Source organism: Camelus bactrianus, chromosome 24 (assembly GCF_048773025.1).
Source record: "Camelus bactrianus isolate YW-2024 breed Bactrian camel chromosome 24, ASM4877302v1, whole genome shotgun sequence".
Taxonomy (NCBI): Eukaryota; Metazoa; Chordata; class Mammalia; order Artiodactyla; family Camelidae; genus Camelus; species Camelus bactrianus.
This window is the reverse complement of record NC_133562.1, coordinates 7465493-7492833: the sequence shown is the minus strand read 5'-3', so window position 1 is coordinate 7492833 and position 27341 is coordinate 7465493. Positions and strand designations below refer to the sequence as shown.

The window sequence follows — 27341 nt, the reverse complement described above, 5'->3', positions numbered from 1 at the left end:
TATTACTCAGAGCACTTGTGTGTAGCATTTGGCATGGAAGGGGGAATCAGCACCCTTCAGGGTGCATTTGTGGGGAAAGGATTCAGGCTAAAAGTGATGCTTGAGCTGAATCTTAAAGGTGCTTTCCAGGTGAAAAAGCTAGCGAAGGGATACCCAGGTAGAGTGTTGGGGTAAGAAAGAGCATGGAGGAAGTTGTAGGGGGCTTGTAAGGCTGTTCTGGTGCATGGTGAGGGGGGCAGGGACGCAGCTGGAGGGAAGGCTGGATGTGTGGCTGGGAACCTGGTCACCGAGGACTTGATCTCCCCTGAATGTGTGTCCTGCAGACAACTCAGGAGGTTTTAAACTGGGGGTAAGGGGTAGGATGGACTGTGGGGGACATAAGAACGAGGAACCTGATCAGATTTGCATGACAGTGATGTGGGCAACGGACAAGTCTTCAAATGAGCCTCAGTTTCCTCATGGCTAAAGTAGGGGAAAAGATTTTGCCCCAAGATTAGAAGAGATAATGTATGTGAAAGAGCTGAACGTGAAGAGATCAGTTTTGTCACCTGAGGCAAAGTACACATGCTCGCATTGTTACCTGATTTACACAGGGACGTATGATTTATCTAGCTTTCTCCTTCCTTAAACATCTGGTTTTTTAAAATGGAAGCAGGTATACTGTGTGTTGTCTGCTTTAGTTTGAGCTCTGCCTTCTAAAAGGCAGGATATAGGAAGAGCTGGTGAACATGGATCACAGAAGAGGGAAGAAAGGGTTTTTCTTTCTAGGTTGTGCACTCACTCTTTCAAGAGTCACTTAAAAAGAGAACAGTTTCCATCTTCTCACAGCACACAGCAACTCAGGTGCCTGAAGACCTCATGATATTTTACCAAAACTCTCCTCTGAGAAGAGCATGAGGGTGAGCAAGGAAGCAGAAACCTAGTGTATAAATAGCTACATGTACAGAGGAGTACCTGAGACATCTTGTCATGCGTGCTATTCATCTGATTTTATTCTGTGTGTTATTAAGAGAGACCCTGCTTCCGAAAGAAAATTAGAACATTTTCAAAGCTTGAGTCTGAATCCTGCCTCATTCCTTGGTGATGATGTGACCCAGGAAATGACGTCCCCTCCCCGAGCGCACTCCCACTGTAAAATGGGGAGTGTAGTAACGCCTACTTCTCAGGACTGTTGGGAGGATGACATGCGATCATCTGACTGAAGCCCGACAAATGCCAAGCTCTAGGGAGTCATTAGGGCTGGGAGAGGAGCACCCTCAGCTGGGGCACTGGCACCACTGTCAATCTGATGATGGCATCAGACATTTAATTTCAAGTTGCTTCTGGACATGAATCTTAATTGACACCTGAAAAAACCAGAAGAGGATGAAAAAGAGGATAGTTTCATCTTCAGAAGGAAAGTCTTGAGCCTAAAAAAGTACCAGAGTCCAGTGGGTCCAGATGACAGTGGGTCCTGCCAACTGGACCAGGCCTCGTGGACAGGACAGCAGGGCATCGAGGTGCTGAGAAGGCCAGTCCCGGGCTGCAGACACCACACGAATGGTGACCAGGGCAAGACAACACAGTCCACACGGCTGCAGGTGTGAAAGTCAAACTCTGTCTTTATTCTTTGACCATTGTACGTGGGATAGGTAGCAGCACTGCCTGGGGAGCTCCTTAGGAGGGGAGGAGAGGGAATCTGTTGGATGGAAATCTTACCTTTGAGTATCAGTTACATCCAAGCCTATTTTCAGCACATGTCATGTTAGACTTTTCCATGGCAAGTCAAGGAGTAGAAGGAAGATGGGCTCAGAGGAAAGGTTCTTTGCAAGAGTTCGACCAAGTGGCCAAAAATTTTATTCTTGCATTTCATCACGCATGTGCCTCGGAATTATGTTTGTGTTTTTTTTGTTTTGAATCTGACTTAGGAAAACACAAACCTTCCAGGTAGCACATAGCTGTTCCCATCTTTCTAGCATCTCTGCCTTTGGCCAGTGTGATGCTATCCTTTCCTGACATTTAACGTCAGCTCGGGTATGGGTCTGATACCAAGTATATTCACACACACCTCAGCCAAAAACAGGGTCTTCTGGATGGCCAGATTCAGGTGCTCTGCCCTTCCCAACAGATGCCTCTCCACCACCCCCGACTCCACCAAAATGAAGGAAAGGCAAATCCTGAGTTGACCGCTTCCTCTGAGCTTGGCAGACACACAGCATTCTGTCGGTTGGTGATGGGCTCAACGCAGAGCCTACCTGACGGAGAGTCACGTATGTGCTCAGGCCTGACCTACCCTGCCCAGGTCTGCAAGGACATTTCTAGACATTTCAAGTGACGGACTCCTCTGAGGAAATGATACATTTAAAAATATATATATACACACACACATATATTTAATTATTTTTTAAACCACAACTGAAAAAATTCTTTGCCATTGGGTAGAATTAAATCTGACAAGAAACCCTATGAGTTTTTATTAATACCATTATTGTTTTCTTTGGCTTCATGTACTATATTGGTAAAAATGACAAAAAAAAAAGGAAAAAAGGAAAAATTATAAAAAAGCAAATATTTTGTACAAAAATACAAAGTTTTAAAAGCTCTTTAAGTATATTTCATATTGTTACTAAGAGATGGCCTATATATCTGTATGTCTGCATATTTTTCCTACATTTGGGATTTTAGAAACGTAAGGTACTGTTTACACCGTATGTGTTTTCAGTTCTTCCTAAAGCTCAACAACCAATGGTGATCTTTTTCTGATTGGAGTGTTCCATGCTCTGGAAGATACGATTTGTATAACTGTATGGTTACTGGCTGAGAAAAATCTATGTGATGCAGTCCATCTGCATACTGAAAATCAATGTATCATAATGGGGGAACACTTTTGTTCCAGAGTCCTTGATAAATGGCAGATGGTGAAGAACACTGGCTGTCAATTTTTCCAGTAATTGGTTTTCAGTGCTTTTTTTCAATGTGATGAGAAGGTGATGCAATCGGAAAGAAGTCTCCTTTGCCTTTGAGAACTGTCCGAAAATTTGCTCAATTATATCATGGTCCATTATAATGCAGATGATAGAACTAAAAGAGAGGAAAAAAGGATGAGTGTTAGTTTTTCTTAAAGAATAATGTTAATATACAACTCAAAAAAAAAAGGAATATATATTTTTATAGGAAAGATTCCAAATACATCATTCAATAATTAATTTTTCAGAGAAATGCCTAGAAGTTCTTATTCAGATTAACTAAAAGGTAAAATTCATTTTGAAGGAGCTATTCTGGGGAATCCTAGTGCCACCTCAGATCCCAAATGGCCAAAGAAAGCTCCCAAATGACAGATCTGGGAAACTTGTCACTGTTCGCTGGAATTGCTGGTTTAGATATTTGTGTCCTTTTCCTGAAACTGACCAGGGTGGGAGTTCCTGATGTGTCTGAAGACCCCTAGCACTTGGACCAGTGCCTGACACACCGAAGGTATTCAGTATATGTCTGCTGAATGGATAACTGGATAATTTGTGGCCTGGTTACTACCAAAAATAACTTAAGCAAAATATATTTGAGTTTTTTGTTTATTACCAACTTTGTTTTAAAAATTGATATAATTGACATATTGTATTAGTTTCAAATGTACATGATTCCAAATTTGTATATATTACAGAGTGATTACCACAGTAAGCCTAGTTAGCATCCATTACCACACAGTTACCATTTCTTTTGTTGTGATGAGAATTTTTAAGGTTTACTCTCTTAGCAACTTTCAAGTATATAACAGTATTATTAACTATAGTCACCATGCTGAACATTACATTACCATGCCTTATTTCTTTTATGACTGGAAGTTTGTACCTTTTGCATATACCATTTTGTACACCCCACCACTCCCTGCTTCTCGCAACCACCTGTTTTCTGCCTCTATGAGCTCCAGGTTTTTTAAGCTTCTATATAAGTGAGATCACGTGGTATTTGTCTTTCTCTGACTTATTTCACTTAGCGTAATGCCCTCAAGGTTCGTCCATGTTGTCATAAATAGCAATATTTCATTCTTTTTTATGGCTGAATAATAATATTCCATTGTGTGTATGTGTGTGTATACATTTATCGTATTTTCTTTACCCATCCATTGATGGACCCTTAGACTGCTTGCATATCTTGGCTATTGTAAATAATGCTCCAGTGAATATAGGGGTGCATATATTTTTTCAAGTTGGTACTTATCTGGAGAAATGAAAACACTAACTCGAAACAGAAGTGAAACTGCTGGATCATATAGTAGTTCTATTTTTAATTTCTTGAGGAACCTCCATACTGTTTTTCCATAGTGGCTGCACCAATTTATAGTCCCACCAACAGTGCTTAAGTGCATTAAAAAAAAAATGAGAATTATCTGTCTGTTATAGTCCCATGGGACCCAGGAACGAACACACACACACACATGCACACACACTCACTGGCCACTAGAGCCAGGAGATCAAGGGGTGTCCCCTGGGTGGCAGCTGTAAAAAAAACAAACACAAAAAAACAACAAAAAAGACTAGGGCATCAGATGTGTGTAAAAGCCCCCCCCGAGGAGACACTGGTGCTCTGGAGCGCTGCAGCGGGAGGGCGCAGACAGCTCCCACCCTTTGACGTCTCCCACCAACTTCTGAAATACTCTGAGCTAGAATTCATATCATGTTCACAAAGTTGTACAGTTTAGAACCATCTCATCCTATTTGAGGACATCTTCATCACTCTCCAAAGAAGCCCCTACCTATTACCATTCACCCATCTCCTCCTCCTCCCACTGCAAACTTTTAAATCTAGTTCTGATGAAGAAAACCAAGATGATACGTTCCAAAGAGGGTCATGTGTTCAATGAAGCTTTACCTAAGTATCTCTTGAAATGAAAAAAAAGAAATCTCCAAATGCCTCTTTGGCTTAATGAGCTTATAAGGGGGAGAGACTATATCCCTAAACCATGCAGCCCAGCATCTGGCCCCCAGGAGATGCTCAAGAAATACACGAGGAATCGAATGCTTGGCCACCTGAATTACCTGTGCATGGAGCTCGATGAAAGATTGACCATTGGTGCCACACAGAACAACTGACTGACAATATTATAAGGTAATGACCTAGGCCCACTGAGTACTTCCTATTTCTTAGGCATATTTATTAACTTATTTAAGTCCTCACAACAACCTCATTAAGAGGATACTATTATTATTCCCTGAGGCCACTAGCCAGCTAGTGGCAGAACCAGGGCTGGAACCTGATTGCAGAGCCTTTATGCTCACCACCTCTTACCCCTTAATAAGATAGAAGCCCTGCAGCTCTCTCTCAAATCCCCTTCACGGCTTACCTGTCTCCCTGTCTTTTTCACAAATGAAGTTATTGACATCTTCACACTGGAAATCGTTCCACTGCCCAGCATAAATCAGCCCAGCGCAGTCTTCTCCTGGCCCGTGGCCGTGACCCCAGTTGTCTGGCTGTCCAGGTTTCCAATTTCTTTTAGGAAAACAGAAAATCGAATGTTATTTGCAAAGTCACGCAGAAGTTTTCTTTACCCAAGAGCAGCAGAGAAATGTCAAAAACAAAACTAAGGCATGTCATTTGTCCTGGAATGAAAACGCACTGTTTAAACAGCCTGCACACTCTTATGTGAAATAAGCAGCTGTTTTGCAGGGAAGTGTGTGATGCGGCATCTCCCTGCAGGCTTGGTATCTTTGCCACAATGAAATCAACTTACTGCTGAGGGAGTAAATCTTTCTTCAGCACTGTTAGATGAATAACTTTCTAATGTGTGCTGGGATGCTGACATCTGGGCATGTGTGTATATTTCTGTGCGTGAATATATATGCATTCTGAGCACATGATACACACACACACACACACACTTGTGAGAACCCAGAGAACCTTGTACATTCTGCTAGCTTGTCTCTAACAAGTCAGAGTCAGACAGAGAAAGTGACAGACCCTTGATATCCATTTACAAGAATCTACAATTCCAAACACGTGGTTATGGATTTCTGGCTAAGTTGTAGACAGTTAATTGCTTTAGAAAGAAATAGTCATTTAATCTCACTCAAAATGACTCACAGAGTTTACTGCCTTTTTGGGGAGAGAGATCCTTAAAAACAAGTTTTCTTTAGGCTTGTTAACTTGCATGTTGCTGCTCAAAACACCCCTTTGCCAAGCTTCGCTGTTCTTGACTCTGTTTCCATGCAATAAATCAGATGTGCTCACAAGACTGAGAACTTGAAAGCTACATTTTCTCTAAGAAGCAGGTCCTTGCACAGAAGCTCGTGGTTACCGCGTGAGGGGACAAGCTTGCCTCGTGTGGATGGTCCGAAAAAACATCTGAGGCAGTGGCACTACCCATAAATGATGACTCATTATACCCCCAGCGTCATCTAATTCAATAATAACTCACTCTGGCCCATGCTTTTATCAGAAACTGGCTGTGGCCACTAGAGAGAAATCTTCAACTGTTCAGACCCCTATGGTGGGAGAAACTTCTACAGCAAAGAAACACTTCTCACTGTGAAGATTTTCCTGTTTTGAGGCCAGGCTCTTACAGGGTCACTGGGGATAGAACCCATGTTGCCCTCAATCTTCTGGCAATTAGACCAGCAAAAATCAAGGTGGTGGGAAAGGAGAGTTGAAATTTACAGTTAAGAGGGTAGAGAAGCAAGGTAGAATTGGCTCCCCCACATCAAATGTATATTTTGGGATTTTTACAAAATGAAATCCTCACTTAAATAAATCTTGTGATGAAGGGATAATCTGGATGGAACCATCAACTGATGAGAGTAAAAATGGGACGCCACTTAGGTGGAAGTGTCAGAAATAGTCATTCACTCATTCATTCAACAAATATCCACAGAGCACCTGCTATGTGCCAGGGACAATGGTAGCTGTCAGCACCACAGCAGCGTGAAGAGTAGACAGAGTCCCAGCCCTGACAGAACTTACAGAACAGGCCAGAAACAAACGAATGAAAACTCTCAGATGCCACAGTGATGCCAGAGAGAGACGAAGTTGGGAGGAAAAATAGTTTACATTCATGTAGGCTTTTTCACATATTTCTCTCTGCCTTGCAGGATCCTTCTGGAAACGTCAGTGAATCGTAGCAGTATGATGTCGACAGACATTTCTTTCATTTCTGCAGTAACGTGAGGGGGTTCCATTCTGATTTATTTACTGAATTTGAGATGGTGATCCTTGGATGCATTGTGATGGGACATTTGATATTCTTTATCTTCCAGCTAATTGGGAAATTGCATAAATAGGAATTCTCATAGAAGACCTGTCTGATATTTCCCCCTTGCATTTCCTTGCCATTTTAAGTAGATAAAAGGGGCTTACAGATGAGACAAAAAGATAACTGATTGATAAGAAAGGAGATCATCATTATCACCATTATCCACTTGTTTATTCCAGGTCATTGGAATTCTTCATATATGGTGCACAGTGTTCCTTCAGAACTAAAGGTAGAAGGTGGTTCTGTGGCTGTGAGTGGAGTGACTCAGGTAGGTCCAGCATGGACGGGTGATGGGGTAGCCTGAAACCAGGCTGCAGGGGCAATTTGTCCCGTAGACTGAATCTCAAAGCATCTCTTTGGAAAAGCTAAAATCACATGGAGTGATTTGTGGCAACTCCCCCTAGTCTGCATGCTTGTAATAGAACAGAACATCTCAGATAAACAGAATGAACATATTTTGGAGAAGAATTTCAGTGCCTGGGTTTATCCTAACAGAGGCAGAGCACAGACTTGCAATCTTGGGACTAGCGCCTTCCAACCTCACAACTTGGTACTTTCTCATCCGCCACAAGATTGACTGAGGCTTCATGGCCAAGAAACTTCTGCTGGTAAGAGCCTGGCCTCAAAACAGGAAAATCTTAGCCGTGAGAAGTGCTTGTTTGCTGTAGAATTTTCTCCCATTACAGGGGTCTGAATAGTGGAAGAGTTCTCTCTAGTGACCACAGCTGGCGCCACTCTGTCAGACACACAGCAATGTTCTTCGTGTCTTCTTCGTGACGCTGTCATGAGATGTGAGTGCGATACTGTGAGTGGCATCTCAGTCGGGACATGGGATGACACAGAACTGCTAGGCAGTGCTGTTCTGCAGTTACTGACTAGTATGAAAATGATGAGAAGGACAATATGAGCAACAAGACCAACACCAGCAGAGGGCATTTTCCCTGAGCCCCTCCCATGGGCTCACTGTGCTCCAGGCTTGAGAGAGATGTATATATAAAATCTCATTTAATTTTCGCAATACCGACGTAGGGTGTCTTCATTTCTAGATGAAGGCAGAGAGACTCCACACAGCTGAGTAACTCGCACGAGGTCAGCAGCTGTTGAGTGCCGGGTCAAGGCCTGGAACCCAGACCTCATCGACTTCAGGGCATGCACTCTCTCCCCTTGCTGCACTGGCTCTTTTTCTAGTCTGTGCAGTGTTTATTATTACATGTCAAGTTCAATTAGCCTTCAGCTATTGAGGCCTCCTAATATGTCTGCCTAATTTATTCTTGCTTTTAAAATTTGATCCTAGGGATTTTTACACGTCTGTGTATTCCTTTGGGTGGAAGGCGAGAAGTACAGTCTGGGCTGTGGCTGGGGCGCAGGGGCCCCCGGGTGGCCGGGTCTGCAGACAGAGCTCCCGGGAAGATGTCTGGTGATGTAATCCTTCTTGGGTCCCAGGTACCAGTGCTGGGGCTCTCCTCCCAAATCACATCATTCTTGCTGGAGCCCAGGAAAGAAGAGAAAGTTCCACCTTGGGAGAGCTGGCAAAGACAGTAATGTTCCTGCTCAGTCCATTGCATATGGGCCAATCCAGCTTTTTCTTGGAGGAGGGCTTAAGATTGAGTTTCTGAGTGAGTCTAACCCAGACCTTTTGTGCATTTATGGCCGTGAGAAAAATGGAAGAGATGGAATTTTTTTTTTAAGCTCCCCGCTGACTCCCTTAAAAAGAAAGAGATCCTGGCACTCTTGAGTGTCAGAGTCACAGATTTATCCTTCCCTAAGTAGTCTCCGTCTCCTGCCTCCACCTCCAACCCTCCAGTGCTCCGATTTTAGAGACAACTCTCACAACGGTTTTGAGTCTCCTGAAGTGCAGGTCTGCTGGGCTGGGCGCCCTCCCTGGGCTGTCGGCCAGACTCCCGAGCCCAGGGTGTGCTGCGGCTTCCTCTCCCCCCCGGCAGGTGCACAGGGAGCAGACAGGATGCTGCTGGGCCTGTGGGCAGGTCTCCGTTTGCCCTGGGGGCAGGCTGAGGCTCACCTCTGGAGCAGACCTAAAATCTTCAAATGTTCCCCCTTGGTCCCTCTTTTTTTTAAAGAAACGGCTTTATTCTGGTTTCCACCTATATCCTCTAATGCTTTTCACGCAGAGGGTTCAAAAGTATAAAGAAGCCTGTGTGTCTACCCACAGGCACAGGCACACAGAACCAACCCGGCCCCTCCACCCCCTGCTCCCCGCCCTTGACCGCTGCAGATCCAGCCTCAACGCCTGAGGCGCTGCCTTAGACCTGAAACGCCCTGGCTTTCTCCTTTCCCGGTGCCGTGGAGGCTGCGCTGCCTCTGTGCTCGGGACGCCTCCCCGAAGCCGAAGCCGAGATATCCTCACACCTGCCCGGGCCTCTGCAGGACCTGCCTTCTCTGCCCTCAGCAAAGGAAAGGTGTTCACAGGTGGGTTTTTTATAAATTCTGCACCATCGGGTAGAGTGAGTTGCATACTTTCACATCCATTAGAGGCAAAGCAGGAGTAGGATGAAGGATTGAAATTTAAACGGTCACAATTTGGTCAACTTCCGACCCCGGGGGAGGATCAGGGCAGAGTGGATACCAGGGTCGGACAAGGCTCGTGGAGACGTCTGTCTTTGCCCCTGGGAGCTCCAAGGAGGTTCTAGAAAGTGCTTCTGTTCTTTGTTGCTGCCTTTATAGGACTCAGATCACATTGGACTTACAGGGACTCTTCAGGCCTGTAGGAGGTGGTTGTCTCAGAAATGCCTTTGCTCGTGTGGTGCACTTGAATTTCCCATGTGTAGGAGAGTCATTCACTTGTAGTTCACCCCCACGCTCTGGTCAGGAGAACAACCAGCGTCAGGGCACCCACAGTGTCATCGTGAAGGGAGGGTCCGGCAGGGCCTGGCCCTAGTCCGAAACACGGCTAGGTGAGCTTGGACCATCTCTGGCCTTCAGAGCAGCGTTTAAAGAGTATGCTGGGCCACGAGGACCACCCTGTGTGGTTTGATGAGTCTCTGGTGGGTTTTTTTTAGCACATAAATGAAAAAACATCACTTCATAAAAAGAAAAAGAAAAACCCTACTTTACAGCATATTGATTCTCAACCATAATTTCCCTGGTTGGAAATAAAGATGCGACTGGTACCAGGAGACTCAGTTTCAGGGACACGCAGAACATGAGGTTGTTAAGGAAGAAACCAGAGGGAGTCAGTCTGGCAAGAGGTGAAAACACAGACCCGTGAGAGCCTGACACCAGTCTTGAAGTTTCTGAGACTCACTTGTACTCTGGAGACGTCCCGTCCAGCCACTTCCATTCGTTTTCCTGCTCTGAGTCAGTGAGGCCAATCCAGTGGCTGTCTCTCCCCACCATCTGCTTTTTTATCCATTGCTGAAAAGAAAACCCAGAGACAGTGCATTACTATTTCTTGAATGGGTGTCTGGGGGACTTTCCTTCAACATTTATAAAAGAAGGACAGTTTACAGGATGTTTGTCAGGACGTGCGCACTGCCTTTGCTGACCTCTTTTTATTGCACTTGTTCTGCACTGTTTTGAAAACTTTTTTCCCCCTCTTTTGAGTTTGTAAGTGATATTAAGTGATGTTCTTTCTCCACTAGACTATCCAGACCACTCAGTGAACCCTGCCAGGCTCCACCCCCATCCACCACTGGCCCTCCCGTGTCCCAGTAACAGTAACAGCCATGGCACTAATGAGCTCTTCTTCTGGGCTAGGTCCCACAGCCAGCGTGTCCCATGTAATGTGTTTTTGAGCTGTTACAGCCACCAACCTAAGAAAAATGGTGAGAGGCTGAGCTGGGATTAGGCCCAGGTCTGTAGGTCCTGAAGCCCAGGTGCCTGACCACCATCCTCTGGATGCTCATTCCCCATCAGTTACTGTGGAAGCATCTGTTTTCAGGGTATGTCTGCCAGAGATGCTTCAGGAAAAGGGAGGAGGCCACTGAACAGTGTGGCAGGAAAGAAAGCACTGGTATTGCTGCGAGATGAGCCTTGGTTTCGCTCAGCTCTGCATTTACTTGTCTCACAAATTAATCATTTAAACTTGGCAGAGCCTCAGTTTTCTTATCTGTAAGATGGGGATAATATTACCCATAGGCTCCAGGGTTGTTGTGAGGTTTACAGGAGAAAATGCCCCGAATGGGGCCGGGCACACAGTAGGGGCCTGGTGGGGGTCACTGTCATTATCACGTGCAGGCTCGGCACTGCCTTTCCTAACCGTGCTGAGGCCACGTGTCTGGTTCCCTGCACCCCACGCCACCCCTACAGGAGTCATGGCTCTTTGCCTCTCTCCCCAGGGGCCTGGTGCCGCCCACAGGCTTCTTTCTTAGAGTTACGGCTCTTTTGAAAGCCACTGGGAAGATCCACACAACTCCAGGCTTAATAAAAAGCAAGATCTTCCAGGTGGAAGCAAAAGGACCTAATTCCCACAGCAAGAACATTTCTTGTCACTGGAGGAAGCCCACATCTCTGTAACATGGCCTTCTGTGTTGATGTGACAATGAATGCTCGATGTCTTTGACTCCCCCATAAGCATGCACTGCCCAGACGGAAACAATCTTTAAATGACAGTTTTCCCCAACGATAAGCGTGCTGCCAACATACCTGTTCTTCTCTCGAGTTTATGAAAACAAGGTGTGAGGACCTCTCTTCACAGAAAAGTTTTGCATCCTCAAAAATTTCTTTCTCAACCGAAAAATAGTAGCATTTGTCCGTGAAGTTCTTCCAGTGAGGCGGGCAGCCTAGGAATGCAAAGTTTAAAAATACTGATTAAAACACAGAGAGAGAGAGAGAGAGAGAGAGAGGGAGAGGGAGAGAGAGAGAGAGAGAGAGAGAGAGAGAGAGAGAGAGAGAGAGAGAGAGAGAGAGATATCACTGTGGCTTTCCTCAGCTGTGGCTGAGACCACACCATGGCCCTGGTTGACCGTGACTGCCATTTGCGGACATGTGGGAGCAGAGACCAGTTCAGGGAAGCGGCCTACAGAACACACAGTAGTTAGAACGACATAATCTGGAAAGTATCCACACTGGGTCTTTGTTCCTCTGCGTCTGGATCAGCCTTCACAATGACAGAAATAACAAGCAGCCGCAGGCACAGATGTTCTGCGTCAGCCTGGAATCACATGGAACCTATAAACAAGTGGCTGGGAGAGCCCAGGACCAGCACTGGGCTCACAGAACCAAGACGGCTACGTTGTACTGAAGGAAATCGAGTGGAATCGCGTGTGGGTCAAAGGAGAGGAAAATAGGCCTGGATGCAAACCCAGCATTTAGGGTTTTACCAAAGGTTTCATTACCAAAGGACTAGAAGGCAGCGTGATACCCTCTCAGAAAGAAACGCGATCTGGGCTGCAGCAACGGAAATTTCCATTTGCGTGTTAACTCAGGGAGGTGATGTCCGTCCCAGGTGAAGGGCACCGAATGGGGACAGGATGGGTCGGGGGTGGCCAGCCTTGGGGTCCCCCAAAGGGAACGTTTGGGACGAGTGTGTTCCTGAGGACCTGACTCAGCTAAATAAACAAGCGCTGGAGAGCCTGGGCTGTTTGCAGAGAACACATGTGCCTGAGCGAAGCCCCTGGCGCCGGGGCCTGCCCCCCACGATGCCTCCGCTGCCAAATGAAACCGGGTGTAGGGGCGCCGCTGGGGGCCGCCCACCGCGAGCACGCCCCGCCCGCCCGGGGCCGACACTCACCGTTGGCCTCGGGCGCGGCGGTGGGCTCGCTCTGCAGGGCCAGGGGCGCCGCCGCCCCCGCTGGGCCCGGGGGCCCCGGGGGCCCCTTGGGGCCCGGCATGCCTGGCACCCCAGGCAAGCCCGGGAGCCCCCGTGGCCCGGGCACCCCAGGCTCCCCCACGGTGCCCTGCAGTCCCTGGAAGCCAGGGGGGCCCTGGGGGCCCGGGAGTCCATCCTTGCCCGGTGGGCCCGGAGGGCCTGGGTCCCCGCTGGGGCCCTGAGGGCCGGGCTTCCCGGGGGACCCGCGGGAGCCTTTGGGGCCCTGCAAGCCCTTGGAGCCTTTGCCGCCGCGCTCTCCAGGGGGGCCAACTGGCCCGACTGGGCCCCTCTCACCGGCGGGGCCCGGCGGCCCGGGCTCCCCCTTCTCTCCTTTCTGTCCCTTGTTGCCAGTGGGACCTGGGGGGCCCTGCTGCCCTCGGTCGCCTTTTGGACCCCTGGGGCCAGGAGGACCTAAAACATAAAAAAAAAAAACACAAATGGTTATTACCAGGGTGGGAAGAGATCAATTGGGAGTTGGAGATTTGCAGACACTAACTACTATATATAAAACAGATAAACAAGTTTCTACTGTATAGCACAGGGAACTATATTCAGTATCTTGCAGTAACCTATAATGAAAAGGAATATGAAAACAAATATATGTATATATTTGTATGACTGAAACATTATGCTGTACACTAGAAAGTGACACAACATTGTAAACTAACTATACTTCAACTAAAAAAAAAAAAGACAAATGGTTTAAACATGAAATCCTCGATGCCACTGGTCACCTGGGACTGTTCTGTCACCAGCAGAAAGGCTGTGCAGGTTGGGATGGGGACGCCCTCCTACTTATTTGCTCTTTTCATTGATTTGACAAATACTAATGACCTGTCCTATGACAGGCACAATGTAAGGTATGGGATACGGAACTCAACTGGGCCAAGAAGAAGCCATCGAGTGTTGAGAGGCACTGTCCTGTAATCCTCTCCTGGCACCAGCCCAGCCTCTGCTCTCTGCTGCGTCCTCCCCCGGCACTCCTGTCCCCTCCACCAGTGCTGCGGGAACACCGCGGTCCTCAGGGCCCGAGCCTCCCCAGGGGCCAGCTCAGAGGGGTGGGAGTCTCCGTGGGAGGTGCTCTTGGGGCCAGGGCTGAGGGGGGTCTTTTCATTTTTACCCCAGTGAGTATAACAATGCAAACAGGGCTGGTGGACTAGAGGGAAAAACAAGTGGATCATCTGATTGGCAAGGGAGAAAGAAAGACACCATTTTCCACCAAAGGAGGAAAAAGCAGTGCCCCCTAAAAAAGGCAGGGAGGGGGCTGGGGGAAGGAAGGCAAACGCTTGCTCATCCCTTCTGTTCCAGAAGGAAGCTCACTTAACATGCGATTGTTTTTCCTCTAAGTTCTCAGGCATAACCAGGATGTCACACAGATACACCACTACCAGGATTTGTACGGTAAATGACAGTCGGAGGTCCTTTCACATACATTATGTTACATCTATCACACAGTATTCCCACAGCTCATCTGAGGACACGCAGGACCAGAGACACCAAGCTCTTTGTTCAAGGTTACTCAGCTACTCGGGTCAGATCTATACAGGGGAGTAAGATATGGACAGTCATCATCTGGTGGTGGAGCTGGGACAGGAATTCAGGGCTTCTCATGTAGAAATGAATGCATCTTGGAGGACACTGTTCTCAAATATTCTGCTTTGCAGAATCTTAGAGATTCTGAGATCTCACTATTCTATACAAGTAAGTGTAACAGTCTTCATGTTCTTATTCTTCCGACAGAAGCAGAGAGCCTTTCAGGCTGGCAGGCAGCGGTGCTGGGAAGATGAGGGGTCGGTGGGACTCCCACACTCAATGTTTGGCTCGACCCATGTGGCAGGGAGTTGTATTCCCTCCAGAATTCCACCGACACACAACTCTCTCTTCCCCTCCTGACATGAATCCAAGACCTCCCTTACTTGGGGTGACAGCTTTTCATTAATCATATTTCTTTCTGGGGTCTGGTGGTTAATGGTATTCAGCTATTTCCCTCTGAAATGAAGTGTCCTTGAGTGTCCCCACCCATCCCACATAGAACTGTGGCTTATTTTAAGAACAGCATAAAAACATGGACTCCCGCAGTCAACACAAAATACCAACACGCTAATTTCCAGATCTTGTGAAAGAAGGGAATAAGGAGCTGAGAGAAGCAAAACAAAAAGACAGCCTACGGAATGGGAGAAAATATTTGCAAAAGATGAGACTGACAAGGGCATAATTTCCAGAATATATAAACAGCTCATACAACTTAATAAGAAAAAAACAACCCAATCCAAAAGTGGGCAGAAGACCTAAACAAGCAGTTCTCCAATGAAGACATACAAATGGCCAATAGGCATATGAAAAAATGCTCAATATCACTAATTATCAGAGAAATGCAAATCAAAACTACAGTGAGGTATCACCTCACACCACTGAGAATGGCCATCGTTAAAAAGCCCACAAACGATAAATGCTGGCAAGGCTGTGGAGAAAAGGGAGCCCTCCTACACAGTTGGTGGAAATGTAGTTTGGTACAGCCATCACGGAAAACAGTTTGGCGATTCCTCAAAAAACTCAAAATAGACTTACCATATGATCCAGCAATCCCACTCTTGGGCATATATCCAGAAGGAATGTTAATTCAAAAAGATACGTGCACTCCAATGTTCATAGCAGCACTATTTACAATAGCCAAGACATAGAAACAACCTAAATGTCCATAGACAGATGACTGGATAAAGATGTGTCATATTTATACAATGGAATACCACTCAGCCATAAAAAAGAATAAAATAATGCCATTTGCAGCAACGTGGAAGGACCTGGAGATCGTCATTCTAAGTGAAGTGGGCCGGAAAGAGAAAGAAAAATGCCATATGATATCACTTATATGTGGAATCTTAAAAAAAAAAAAAGGACACAAATGAACTACTTATTTATAGCTTAGATATTTGATTTTTTTGAACATGTGTAAGCACATCTGACTGTCCTTTATGACTGGATTACCACATTCTGTTGATTCTTATTTTGTGGTTGGCTTTACTCCTTTGATAACTGTAAGTTTAAAAAGCTGAAGCTCTAATCTGTTCTTAGAAACAATGATCAGTACATATATGTAAACTAAAAAAAAACTGTATAGTATATTATATATATGTATTTACATGCAATATATTGTATATGTGCAATTATACCTAGTAAAGCTAAAAAATTAATTAATTAAACTAACAAACAAACATAATTACCTCCCTCCCCCCGCGGCAGGGAGGAGGGATAGGCCCTTTCCGTGGCCAGCGATGGGGTTCGCAGAGTGGGCTCTGCACCACTCAGCCTGTCCTCAGCTGCTTAGCACTTAACATTTTCGTAAATTTAAGCAAGTTCCTTAAGCCTCTCTAAGCCTTAGTTTCCTCATCTATAAACTGGCGATGACTTTCTAAGTACCTGCCTTACAGAGTGGGTGTCAGGACTCAAAAGGATAGTTTGTGAAAGGCTCTCATTACACTCACACTCAATATTAGCTGATAGAAATAATCAGAACAGTGGAAACAAGAACTAATTTAAAGCCAGGCTCTGAGTCTTCAACTATGAGCTTTTCATACACTTCCTTAGCTGACAAGCCACACCGTTCATAAACTAGTTCAGGAATTCCATTGTCAAAGAGACATTAACAATTAAACTCATGGAATAATAAAACTGAAATTTATAGCTAGAAAATACTCAGAATACCATGATAAGATTGTCTAAGGTATTACCACTTCAAGAGACGTTTAGAAAGCTCTTATTTTATGAGTTTGCACTTCTCAGCAGATGTGCCCTCATTCTGAATTTAGGTTGGGAAAGAATAGGGGAAAAAAAAAGAAATCAAGCGCCGAAGAACTTTCTTATCATTTGAAAGCCCACCCCTCATTCAGAGTATGACTCACACCTACAGTATCTCTGACCAGCACTGTCCGGCCGGTCTGGACTCAGGGTGCACAGATTGTCCAGGGAAGCCATTATATTTTCAGGCAATACCAATTTTTAAAAGGAACGTTCTATAAAACCAAAATTTATCTTTAATGAGTACCCACTAGTCTTTGTTTCACCCTCAGAGTGCCTCAGATGTCACTGAAAATCTCTTCCACATGATAGCCTTTTAAATAGCTGTAGACAGCTGCCTTGCTCCCCACCAAGCAGTCTCTCCTATAGGTTAAAGTTCCTGGGTCCTTCAGTCCTTCTTCACAGCACGTGGTTTCTAGACCCCAACATCCTGGTCATGTTTTTCTGAGCATGCTGGTCTGTGAGCGCCCCTGTTGAGAGGGGCTCCCTAGCATACACTCCTCCAGGAGTGGTTTTGCTGAAGGGAGTAAGATATCACCTCCCTCATCTTGGATATCATATTTTCATTAATACAGTCAAAGATCACATTAGCTTCCCTAGCAAACACATTTAGTTGCTTACAGTCAACCAAAACCCTCATGCTTTTCATACACACCTTCTCCATCTACGAGCAGGTTTTTCTACATCTTCCTTGTCTATTTCATTCTGTTGCCACCTCTCTACTGTTCCAGCTTCTCCAGATCACATTGGATTATGATTCTATCACTCATTAGTTAGTCTACAGTTTCATGTCACATAAGTATTGGATTACGGTCATCCACATCTTCCTCCAGGCTCCCAGGGGCTCATTAACTATCAGTCTTTATACTCAGTCATTCAGCTAGTATGGCAGCTGCATCCTAGGGTGATTCCCAATGACTCATGTCCTTGTGATCCATTCCCCTTAAGTATGGAACCTGTAATTTGCTTCCAGTCAATAGGATATGGCAAAGGTGATAGGATGTGACCTAGTCATTCCCTTGACTAGGTTACACTCGATAAGACTCTGTCTTTGCAGTCTGGAGTGAGAGAGACTCTCTTGCTTGCTTTGAAGAAGCTACAGTATTTTGAGATGGCCACATGACAAGGGACTGGAGGTGGCCTTTAGAAACTGACAGCAAAAAAGAAAACAGGAACCTCAGTCTTACAGTCCAGATTACAAACAGATGAATCCTGCCAAGAACCTGAGGGAGTGTGGAAATGGATCGCTCCCCAGTCAAGCCTCTGATGCAACCACTGGCCCTCACTGAGACTGCAGCCTGGTGAGACCCTGAGCAAAGGATACATCTAAGCCGTGCCCAGATTCCTGACCACAGAGACTGTGAGATGAGAAGTGGGTGCTGGAAGCTGCTGAGTTGGTAGTAATTTGCTTGCAGCACAGAAAACTAATGCAACCAATAAACCCATCCAACTAGGGTCTAATCCAGCAGTGATTGCTCCATCTTGTTCTTGAGGGTATCATGGCCAAGTGCCTTGGTGAAATCCAAATATGCTATTTTTTCATTCTTCTAGTTTAAATGATAAAATAACTCTGTTAATGTGAGGAAATAAGATTAGGTTCACCTGCCTTATTCTTCGTGACCCCATTCTGATGATGATTGCTTTCCTGAAAGCTCAAAAGTTATCCTTTTAATAACCTCTCCTCAAATATTTCTTGGGCTTGAAGACAAATGCCCCATTCTACATAGTGTGTAGAATCTACCCATATCGCCTTTTTGAAAATCAGGATTACATTTGCTTGTAGCCCTTGATGCCCTAAAATTCTCTTGATTTTAAGCTACCCAAGGGCAAAGGTCATCCGGTCTTCTCTATATACCCTAGAGTGCTGAGCACAGCAGCTTGCAGACGGCACGTGCGACTTTAAAGCCTGTGAAAACAGTTCATGACTGAAAGGACTGTTCATACATGGTTGCTGCAAAGCTTCACAAATAGACTTCATCTGATACAGGCTTTCAATTTATAGGGATGACCAGGATGTGGGTAAAACTCAGATTCTATATGTAAGTCATGGCCTTACAGTTACTGTGATGACCAACCATCCATCTGCTCTGATACTTGGAAATAGGAATCTCTTAATGGTAACTCCATGACACACAAAAATTAATCTTCCTTCCAAAGGAGCTGACTTTATAATGGCATTGAAATAGCTAGGCACTGGGGAAATCCAAATTAACCAACCTTTTATCCAACAAATATTTAATGACATGCCTCTGAGCACTGTCCACAATTTCTTAGTTCCACTTCCTTTCAAGACATGGAGCTTAGTTCCCCTCCCCCTTGGGTATGGGATGGACTTAGTGACCTGTTTCTAAAGAAGAGACTATGATGGAAGGGATGGTATGTGACTTCTGAGGCTCAGTCATGAAAGGCTTCCTTCCTGCTCTTTCTCTTGAATCGCTTACTCTGGAGGCAGCCAGCTTCCATGCTGTGAGGACACTCAAGTGATTTCACCTGGTAAGGAATCAAGGCTTCCTGCCAACAGTCAACAAGCCAAGAGCCATGTGAGTGAGCCATCTAGGACCAAATCCTCCGCCCCTGTGAAGGCTTCTGATGACTACAGCCCTGGCCAATCTTAACTATAACCTCATGAGAGACACTGAGCCAGAATTACCCAGCTAAGCCGTCTTGAATCCCTGATCCACAGAAACTATGAGATAATAAATGTTTGTTATTTCAAATGCCATGAGTTTTAGGGTTATTTGTTATACAGCTGTAGATAACTAATACAAATGTAAATTCAGAATTCTCACTTACCTTGTAGTATTGTAAAATTCTTGATGAGCTGACCGTGCTTGGAATCTACCAGCTTCATTTCTTCCATAATCACTGACAAGTTGGCCACTTCAGTGTCTAACCTTGACCTCATCATATCTTGCTGCATCCTGAGAGAAACAGAATCCAAACGGATGTTGGCCAGCGTGTTATTCAAGGAGGTCAGATCATCCGTGTGTTTGGTCAGCGTATCTGTGCACGTGGTCCTGACTTCATTCAGGTTGCTGGTCAGCGTCCGCAGGTGGTGGGCCGTGTAGCTAATGTTGCTGATGATGTTCACAATATCCGACTCGAAGACCTGGAAGCGCTCCTCCAGCTGGCTGAACTTGACAGCCGTTCTGTTCTCCGCATCCCTGTGTACCTCCTGCAGGTCTTTCAGGTTCTGCTCGTTGGCTTGGGAGGCCGTGGTGATGTTGTCCATCTGCCCTGCGAATGAGCTGAGCTGGCCATTCATATCCTCCAGGGTGTCGTTGTTGGCTTTGGCCAAGGCAGAGTTATTGGCAGCCAGCGTCTGCAAGCTCTGCACTTTCTCCTTCAGCCAATCCGTGTCCTTCTTGGCTTGAAGGAAAACCTGCTGCAGGTTTTGGAAGTCGTTCTTGATTCGCTGGATCGCCTGGCTCGTGTCGTCCACGGAGCGCTGCAGGTTCGTGATGAGGTCCCTCTGCTGTACCTGGGTCAGGTTCAGGTTGTTGAGGTTCATGACGACCACGCTGTGAGAATACATCTGGGTCTGCAGGCTGCCCTGCAGCACGCTCGTGTCTTGCTGCAGGTCCGTGACGTAGCCGTTATACGCCTGGAGGGTTTTGTTTACAGTGGTGATGAGGAAAGAGTTATTCTCCAAAGTTTCTTTCAGTTGACTCTGCTGGTCCACCAGTGCATCCCCACTTGCCTGCAGCTTCTCCAGCGTATCTTTGTTCTTGCTGGTCTTCTCTGTAATCTCGCGAAGCTGCTGACGAAGATCTAGAATGTCTGATCTGAAGGTGGAGAGTTCTGAGTTGGTGCTTAGAGCTTTCTTCCCAGTCTGGTCCCCTGGAATAAGACATGCGTGTTACTCAGATGAGTGGGATGGAGAAGTGCTTGGGTGAGGTTACAGATCCCAAAGAGACTTAACTGGAATGCACTCAATTTCAGATATAAAACTTGTGGGATACGCAGACTATTCTGCCTGGAATCCACATCCCTGTTAAAACCAGGTCCTCGGAAATTGGAAAGGGTGCTGAGTACTAGGACGGACTAACTTGGGTGAACACTTTTCTCAGAGAAGGAGGGGGGTACTTACCAGCTTCTAGAGCACTGGGCAGGGTGTCAAGAAAAAAAATAACCTACTGTTTATTAAATTCACCAAAATTCCTTTTTAAAAAAATGGGGAAAAAATCATGGGATAAGAATAGGCTTGAATCTTTTATTTTTAAAAATTAACTCCTACTCTTCTATGCAGTTTAAAATATTTCAAATAGAAATTTACTGAGCATTTTATAAAAGCCTTTAATAAACGGTATTTGTGGTTCTTTTTTGATCAGGATTGGTCTTTAGGTTTTAATTGGCACAAAACAGTGTTTTGGAAGGGGGAGGGGATTTCAACTCCAAAATTAGCCTTAACTTTTAAATTTTAAAGTCTTTGAGTTAAATCATGAGAAGAGATTCAACGCACAACATAAAAGTTTAACACACTGATTGCCACTTCACACAAATCTGGGTGACAGTTGTGTTAATGTCTTTCTGGGTGAATGTGAGTTGACAACAATGTCATTTAAAAAGCTGTGGTTATTTATACGAAGTAGAGTTAGGGGATCCAACTTAATAGTTCACTCTCATTGCAGATTACCTAATTTTTTCAGGTCGCTCTCCACTGCTGTGAGCTTGTCATCATAGGTTTGGCGAGATGTCTCCATGCCACCTGTAACATTGTCCATTTTCTCTACAACTAAGATTTGGAAATCAATGCATTAATACACATACCTGCTCATATTTTATCTTTCAGTTTCAACAACAGATCATTTCATTACAGAATAAAGGAAACAGAGTGAAACAAAAAGTATAAATGAAATCAAATATAGAGAAAATGCCATTCTTTTAGAAAAATGTGTAACGTACTTGTCGTAAACCCCGGTGGTAGTTTACTTGGTTGGGAACTGTATGTTCTTAACTGTTCTCGTGGTTCTGTACTGTCTTGAAGGTTTTAGAAACTGTCTGGCATTCATTTTAAATTTTTTTGTATTACAGAAGTCCTCAATCTGTATTATTTTTTATATTAATTTCCACAGGTGGAGGTTTAACACTTAATTATTTATAAAATTTCATCATTCATCAGACTCCCTTCCATTCTTGGCAGGTGTGATTCACTTATCTGGAAGTAGATTCCACAGCAAAGAACATCTAGCTCAAGTCTATGCATATAGTCGTTGTAAAAGGGATGCAAAGTCAAGCGTATTTGCTGTCATGAGTTCACCACAGAAGCTTGAAAATCTGCTTCTCCTTAGTGACATGTGAATCTGTATTTTGTCAGTTCACAAAAAAAAATGCCTAAGTAAGGTTTCCAAATAATAATTTACTAAGAAGACTTTTTTCGGCATTTTCCTGATGGTGCATGATAAGGAAAGTCAGTGATGTAGTGTTAAATTAAAGCCACTGTTCTTTTTCATTCTCAGAAGGCAGTGATTCTCTATGGTTATGGACTTAAGTTTATCATTCTAAAATGTCTAGGAGTTGTCTCCTAAGGCAAAAGAAACAAAAGCAAAAATAAACAAATGGGACCTAATTAAACTTAAAAACTTTTGCACAGCAAATGAAACCACTGACAAAATGAAAAGACAACCTACTAAATGAGAGAAAATATATGTAAATGATATGAACCATCGGGGTTAATATTCAAAACATATAAACCACTCATACATCTGAATATCCAAACAACAAACAAACATTTAAAAAATGGGCAAATGGAATAGACATTTTTCCAAAGAAGATACAGAGAAAATGAGAAAATGCTCAACCTCACTAATTATCAGAGAAATGCAAATCAAACCCACAATGAGATATCACCTTACACCTGTCAGAACGGCTGTTATCAAAGTCTGCAAATAACAAATGTTGGCGAGGATGTGGAGAAAAGGAACCCTAGTATATTGCTGATGGAAGGGTAAATTGGTACAACCACTATGGAAAACAGTATAGAGGTTCCTCAAAAGACTAAAAATAAAACTACTTTTTATCCAGCAATTCTAGTCCTGGGTATATAGCCATAGAAAATGAAAAACACTAATTTGAAAAGATACATGCACCCCAATGTTCATAGCAGCATTATTTACAATAGCCAGGATGTGGAATCAACCTAAGTGTCCATCAACAGAAGAACAGATAAAGAAGCTGTGGCATATATATACAATGGAAAACTACTCAGCCATAAAAAGAATGAAATTCTGCCATCTGTAAGAATATGGATGAACCTAGGGTATTATGCATAGTGAAATAAGACAGAGAAGGATGAATACTGTATGTTATCATTTATATTTGGAATCTAAAAGATATAACAAATATATATAACAAAAGAGAAACAGACTCACAGATACAGAGAACAAACCAGTGATTACCAGTGGGGACAGGGAGGCAGGGAAGAGCAAGACAGGGAGGGGATTAAGAGATACAAACTACTATGTAAAGAATAAGCAAGGGACATAATGCACAGCACAGGGAGATACAGCCATTATTTTGTGATAACTTTAAATGGAATATAATCTGTAAAAATACTGAGTCACTATGTTATACGCCTGAGACTAATATAATATTGTGGGTCAGCAACACTTCAATAAAAAGTAAAGATAGAAAAAAATAAAGTACACAAAATGAAACAATGAAAATAAAATATAAAGTGTCTAATAAGAGTGTTTTTCTCCAGAAGTGACTTTTGTGAGATCCAGCCTCTAGCAGCTTGGGATGAAGTCGGATCATCTTTCTTGGTATCCACAGCTTTTTTAAAAGAGCGACTCATTTTTTTTTTTCAAGCATGAATATGCTTTGTCTCTGACTTGGGAGCCAGTGGATCCCATCTCTTTTATTCATCCTGTGTTCCACCCACGCAGGACTATGTGAGAAGATTCTCCTGGCTTCCAGCGGGAAGCAGGAGTCCATCCCCACGTGTCTGCGTGACCTGAAGTGACCCACCCTCCCTGGAGAAGCGGTCTGGCCATAACGACCTGTGTGCCTCACACCAGATGCTCTTTCTCCCCCCAGCCTTTCCCTGTGTGGTTCTCCCCGCCCAGAAGTCTCCTCCCCGGCCTCTTCCCCAAGCTAAGCCCTCCTCGCTCTGCAAGGCTCAGCGCGTCCCGTCCTGTAGGAAACCTTTGCTGAAGGGCCTCGAGGGGCCTCTCTCCCTGTTATAGGACTCAGTCCCTGGGCTGTCATGGCTTCTCTACTCTGAGGCCCCTCAGGGCAGGAAAACCTGTGTTGGTTTTATCTCCAGCTCTTAGCTCAGTGTGTGGCACGTAGTAGGGTGTTTATCACACATTTATTTATTAAGTCACTTACTTAAGTCAGTGAGACTGCCTGCTAGCTACCGAGGCCTGTGGGAAAAATCGGCTGAGTAGGTTATGCAAACAAACCTACCCAGGGAAACCTCAGGACCGGCAATGAGCATGGCATTGAGTTGAATAATGATCGCTTTTTAAAAAAATGACGATGTGACACACAGAGGTACAGTTATAATAATTTGCACCTGAGGGTCGTTTGATAGGCATGCATATTCCTAGATCCCTGGAGACTCTCAAGAACAAAATGTTTCATCTGCATTTTAGCAAAGCTACACTTAGAAAAAAATAAAATACGGAATGTTTACAACTTGAGCTTCAGTTTTGATCCTCAAATCAAAACACATGCCTCAGTCTGTCCTCAAACCACACACAGGATCTGAAGTCCTGCCCTTTTTTCCTGGAAGCCAAAGAAACCTCAGAATACGCTGGCAGGCAGTCCTTTTCTACCCTCTCTAGTTTTTCTTCCATTTTACTTCTTAAAAACACAGAATTATCATGAGAAGATAATTCAGGTTTGGGAAGAGTGGAAGGAATACATACATTCATCAAGAAAAAACCTGTTGGGTTTCTCTTTCGTGCTAGGAAACTCAGTGCCCACAAGGCCTAATGAACTGGGGACATGCACTGGGGTGTGTGTGTCTATGTTTAAGGATCTGGGTAGAAAGCTGCAAACTTTGGGACTGCAAAGCTGGCAACTTGCTACTGCATAAAAATTCCAGACCGATAGAGATCTAGGAGTAACACTTGCTGTAACAGCACACAGCATTTTCGCTGGCTTTTACTCTTAACTCGTTAGCACAAATTCTCTGGAAAACAGTGGCAGAGCCATCCTCCCTCACCCGAGAGACTCCCCGTCTTTGGAGGTAGACCTCTGCTTGGAGGTGGCCCTCCCATGAGGAAAACAAACATGAAACACAGAAGGGTCACGAGCAGTCTGTTTTCTCACAGGCTCCCCTTTACTGGAAAGTGTTTCCTTGAGAACATCACGGCTTTAGGTGTTATACCTGAAGTGGGGCCCCCTCCTTCAAGGACCCTAAGCCCAGTTCTCCAGGATAATCTGACAATAATACCTTTTCTATAAAAGCACTTTGGCATCACCCCTTGGCCTGCGCTACTTCCTCCTCCTCCTCCCTCGTCTTGATTCCAGCATCCTTTAAGGTCTGCTCCAAATCTCACCAGCCCACCATGCTAACTAAGCCTTCCCTGATGACTTGATCCCACACCAGTGGAATGTTTGTCTGAATGGCAATAAAAAGGGCCTCTGTTGATTGAGTGCCTATTCTTTGCAAGGTGCATCACATGACTGCTATTTTACAGATGAAAAATGCTGAGGCTCAGAGATGTTCAGTAACTTGCCCAGAGTCACACAGCTTGTAAGTGACTAAGTAGGATACCAGGCCAGGAGGTCTAACTCCAAAATCCACACTTTCTCTGAAACTCCACATTGCCTCTCATTGAGTAGTATTTCTTTTCCCTAAATATGGCTTCTTCCAAGAAAAAACCCTTCATGGGAAGGGCTATGTCTTCTTTATCTTCCCTTTACAGTCATCAACCTCAGATGTTTACCGAGCCGGATACAGAGGATACAAGAGACATGGCTCATGGCCTAGTGCCTCGTGCTCAGGACGGTCCACACTGTCCAGTTGTGGGAAACACCCCCCCCCCACACACACACACACACTGGTCCCTGAGGCCTCCCAGTAATACTAATTATGCTCCCTTGGAATGCACTCAAGACGTTTCTACCTTGAACACTATTTCAGGTTTCATTACAAAAAGACAGAAGATCTGGTTATGGGGTGTTACCCTAGATTCTAAGGGCAGCTCCACGGTGTGATCCGATGCATCTGAAAGGCTGCTTATCCAACTGTGACTGCTCCCTTGGCAGAGCTGAGCAGCAAGGCAGACATCTCCTGACTAGGAATGTGGAGTCAGGAGAGGTTCTTAATGAGAAGGATGCAGATGTCTTTTTGATCTTAAGATGGATGCCTGCTGGGCAGGACAACAGAATAGGATTTTCCTGTTCATGGAATGTTCTGGACTCACTGAACTCAGGAGGTGGCTTCTGCCGTGGAAGCTCCATAGACACAAGATAAGAAGCCCAGGGCAGAGGGGGCACAAAGCTGTAACTGTCCAAGAACGGCCACAGCCGGCGTACTGAGCTCTCAGCAATCCTCTGACCTGTGCAAATTCTCTGGAAGGAACTTGAGTCACAGCCTAACTTGTTGCTGTGTAAGTGACAAACCAGGAGATGTAAAGAACAGTTTTGAGGAAAACACTATGGAGTTGCTTTTGCTAACTGATAAGTAAAGGAGTTTCTATTTTATTTCCTTCCAACGTCTCCTTCAGAGAAACCTCTCCCTTCACTGAATATTCTTTTTTCTCTTTCTTCCTTTTTTTTTCTTTTTAAGTGGAGAGAGTTTCTCCAGACTTCAAAGGGAGATGTGTGAAGGGAGACCTTATCTTTCTGCCTCTTACCATGTTGGGTCACCAGAATCTTATCAGCAAGAAAGAGGAATCACTGTTTAAGTAAAGAGAAAAGACATCTGGAAAATATCAGAAGTTTCATTTATTAAGGCTGTTTGAAAACCAGAATTGCACTTCGTATTCTCTTATTTTTGTCAGTAGAGGCCTGAAGGATGGGGGCCTTGATGGAGGGAAAGAGGGGCAAGAATGTCACCTTGTCCCCTCCTGTCTCTCCTTCAATCTCTCTTCCCCCTTCACCCCGGCCAGATACACCCCAGAGCAGGCCAGGTGGTCTTCAGGATTTTAAGTCTCTAGATAGGGCTTTGAGTCCCTGAGCACTGACTGCACAGAATTCAGCCCTGATCTACAATTCATCCACCCACCCATCCATCCGCCCATTCGCCCATCCTCTCATTAGTTCATTCAGTAAACTTTACTGGGTACCCAATAAGTACCATGAGGCTGGGTGCTAGTGGGAGCTACAATATATAAAAGAGAGTCTCTTGTCTTCTTGGTGCTTACAGTCTGGGTGGTGAGAGACCCACTGGCCATAAGGATACAGTATGACAGGGGCTAAGGGTGAAAAAAGATGCCGTGGGGACCAGCAGGAGGGCACTAACTCAGCTTTCAGCGGCTTCTTGCAGGTCATGTGTCTAAGGGAGACATGAAGGGAAAGTCCTGAAGAGAGAGGTGGAGAGCAAGGAAAAGGTGTTCCGGGCAAGTGGACCAACACAAGCAGACACTAGAGCCAAGAAGGGCT

General features: G+C 44.8%; 1 protein-coding gene across 2 annotated transcripts in view; it reads right to left on the bottom strand.

Annotated features, from left to right (window-relative positions):
* Positions 1–1583: 1583 nt before the first annotated feature.
* The window catches only part of COLEC12 (collectin subfamily member 12), a 153346-nt gene continuing 127588 nt past the window's right edge, over positions 1584–27341 (bottom strand). For both annotated transcript variants that reach the window (XM_074352533.1, XM_074352534.1), the window contains 7 exons: positions 21418–21516; positions 19575–20621; positions 12909–13397; positions 11822–11958; positions 10482–10591; positions 5318–5463; positions 1584–3060 (listed from right to left, as the gene is read on the bottom strand). In XM_074352533.1, the coding sequence (XP_074208634.1) occupies positions 3041–3060; positions 5318–5463; positions 10482–10591; positions 11822–11958; positions 12909–13397; positions 19575–20621; positions 21418–21516 (2048 nt within the window). In that variant the 3' untranslated portion in view covers positions 1584–3040. The remainder of the gene's footprint in view (positions 3061–5317; positions 5464–10481; positions 10592–11821; positions 11959–12908; positions 13398–19574; positions 20622–21417; positions 21517–27341) is intronic.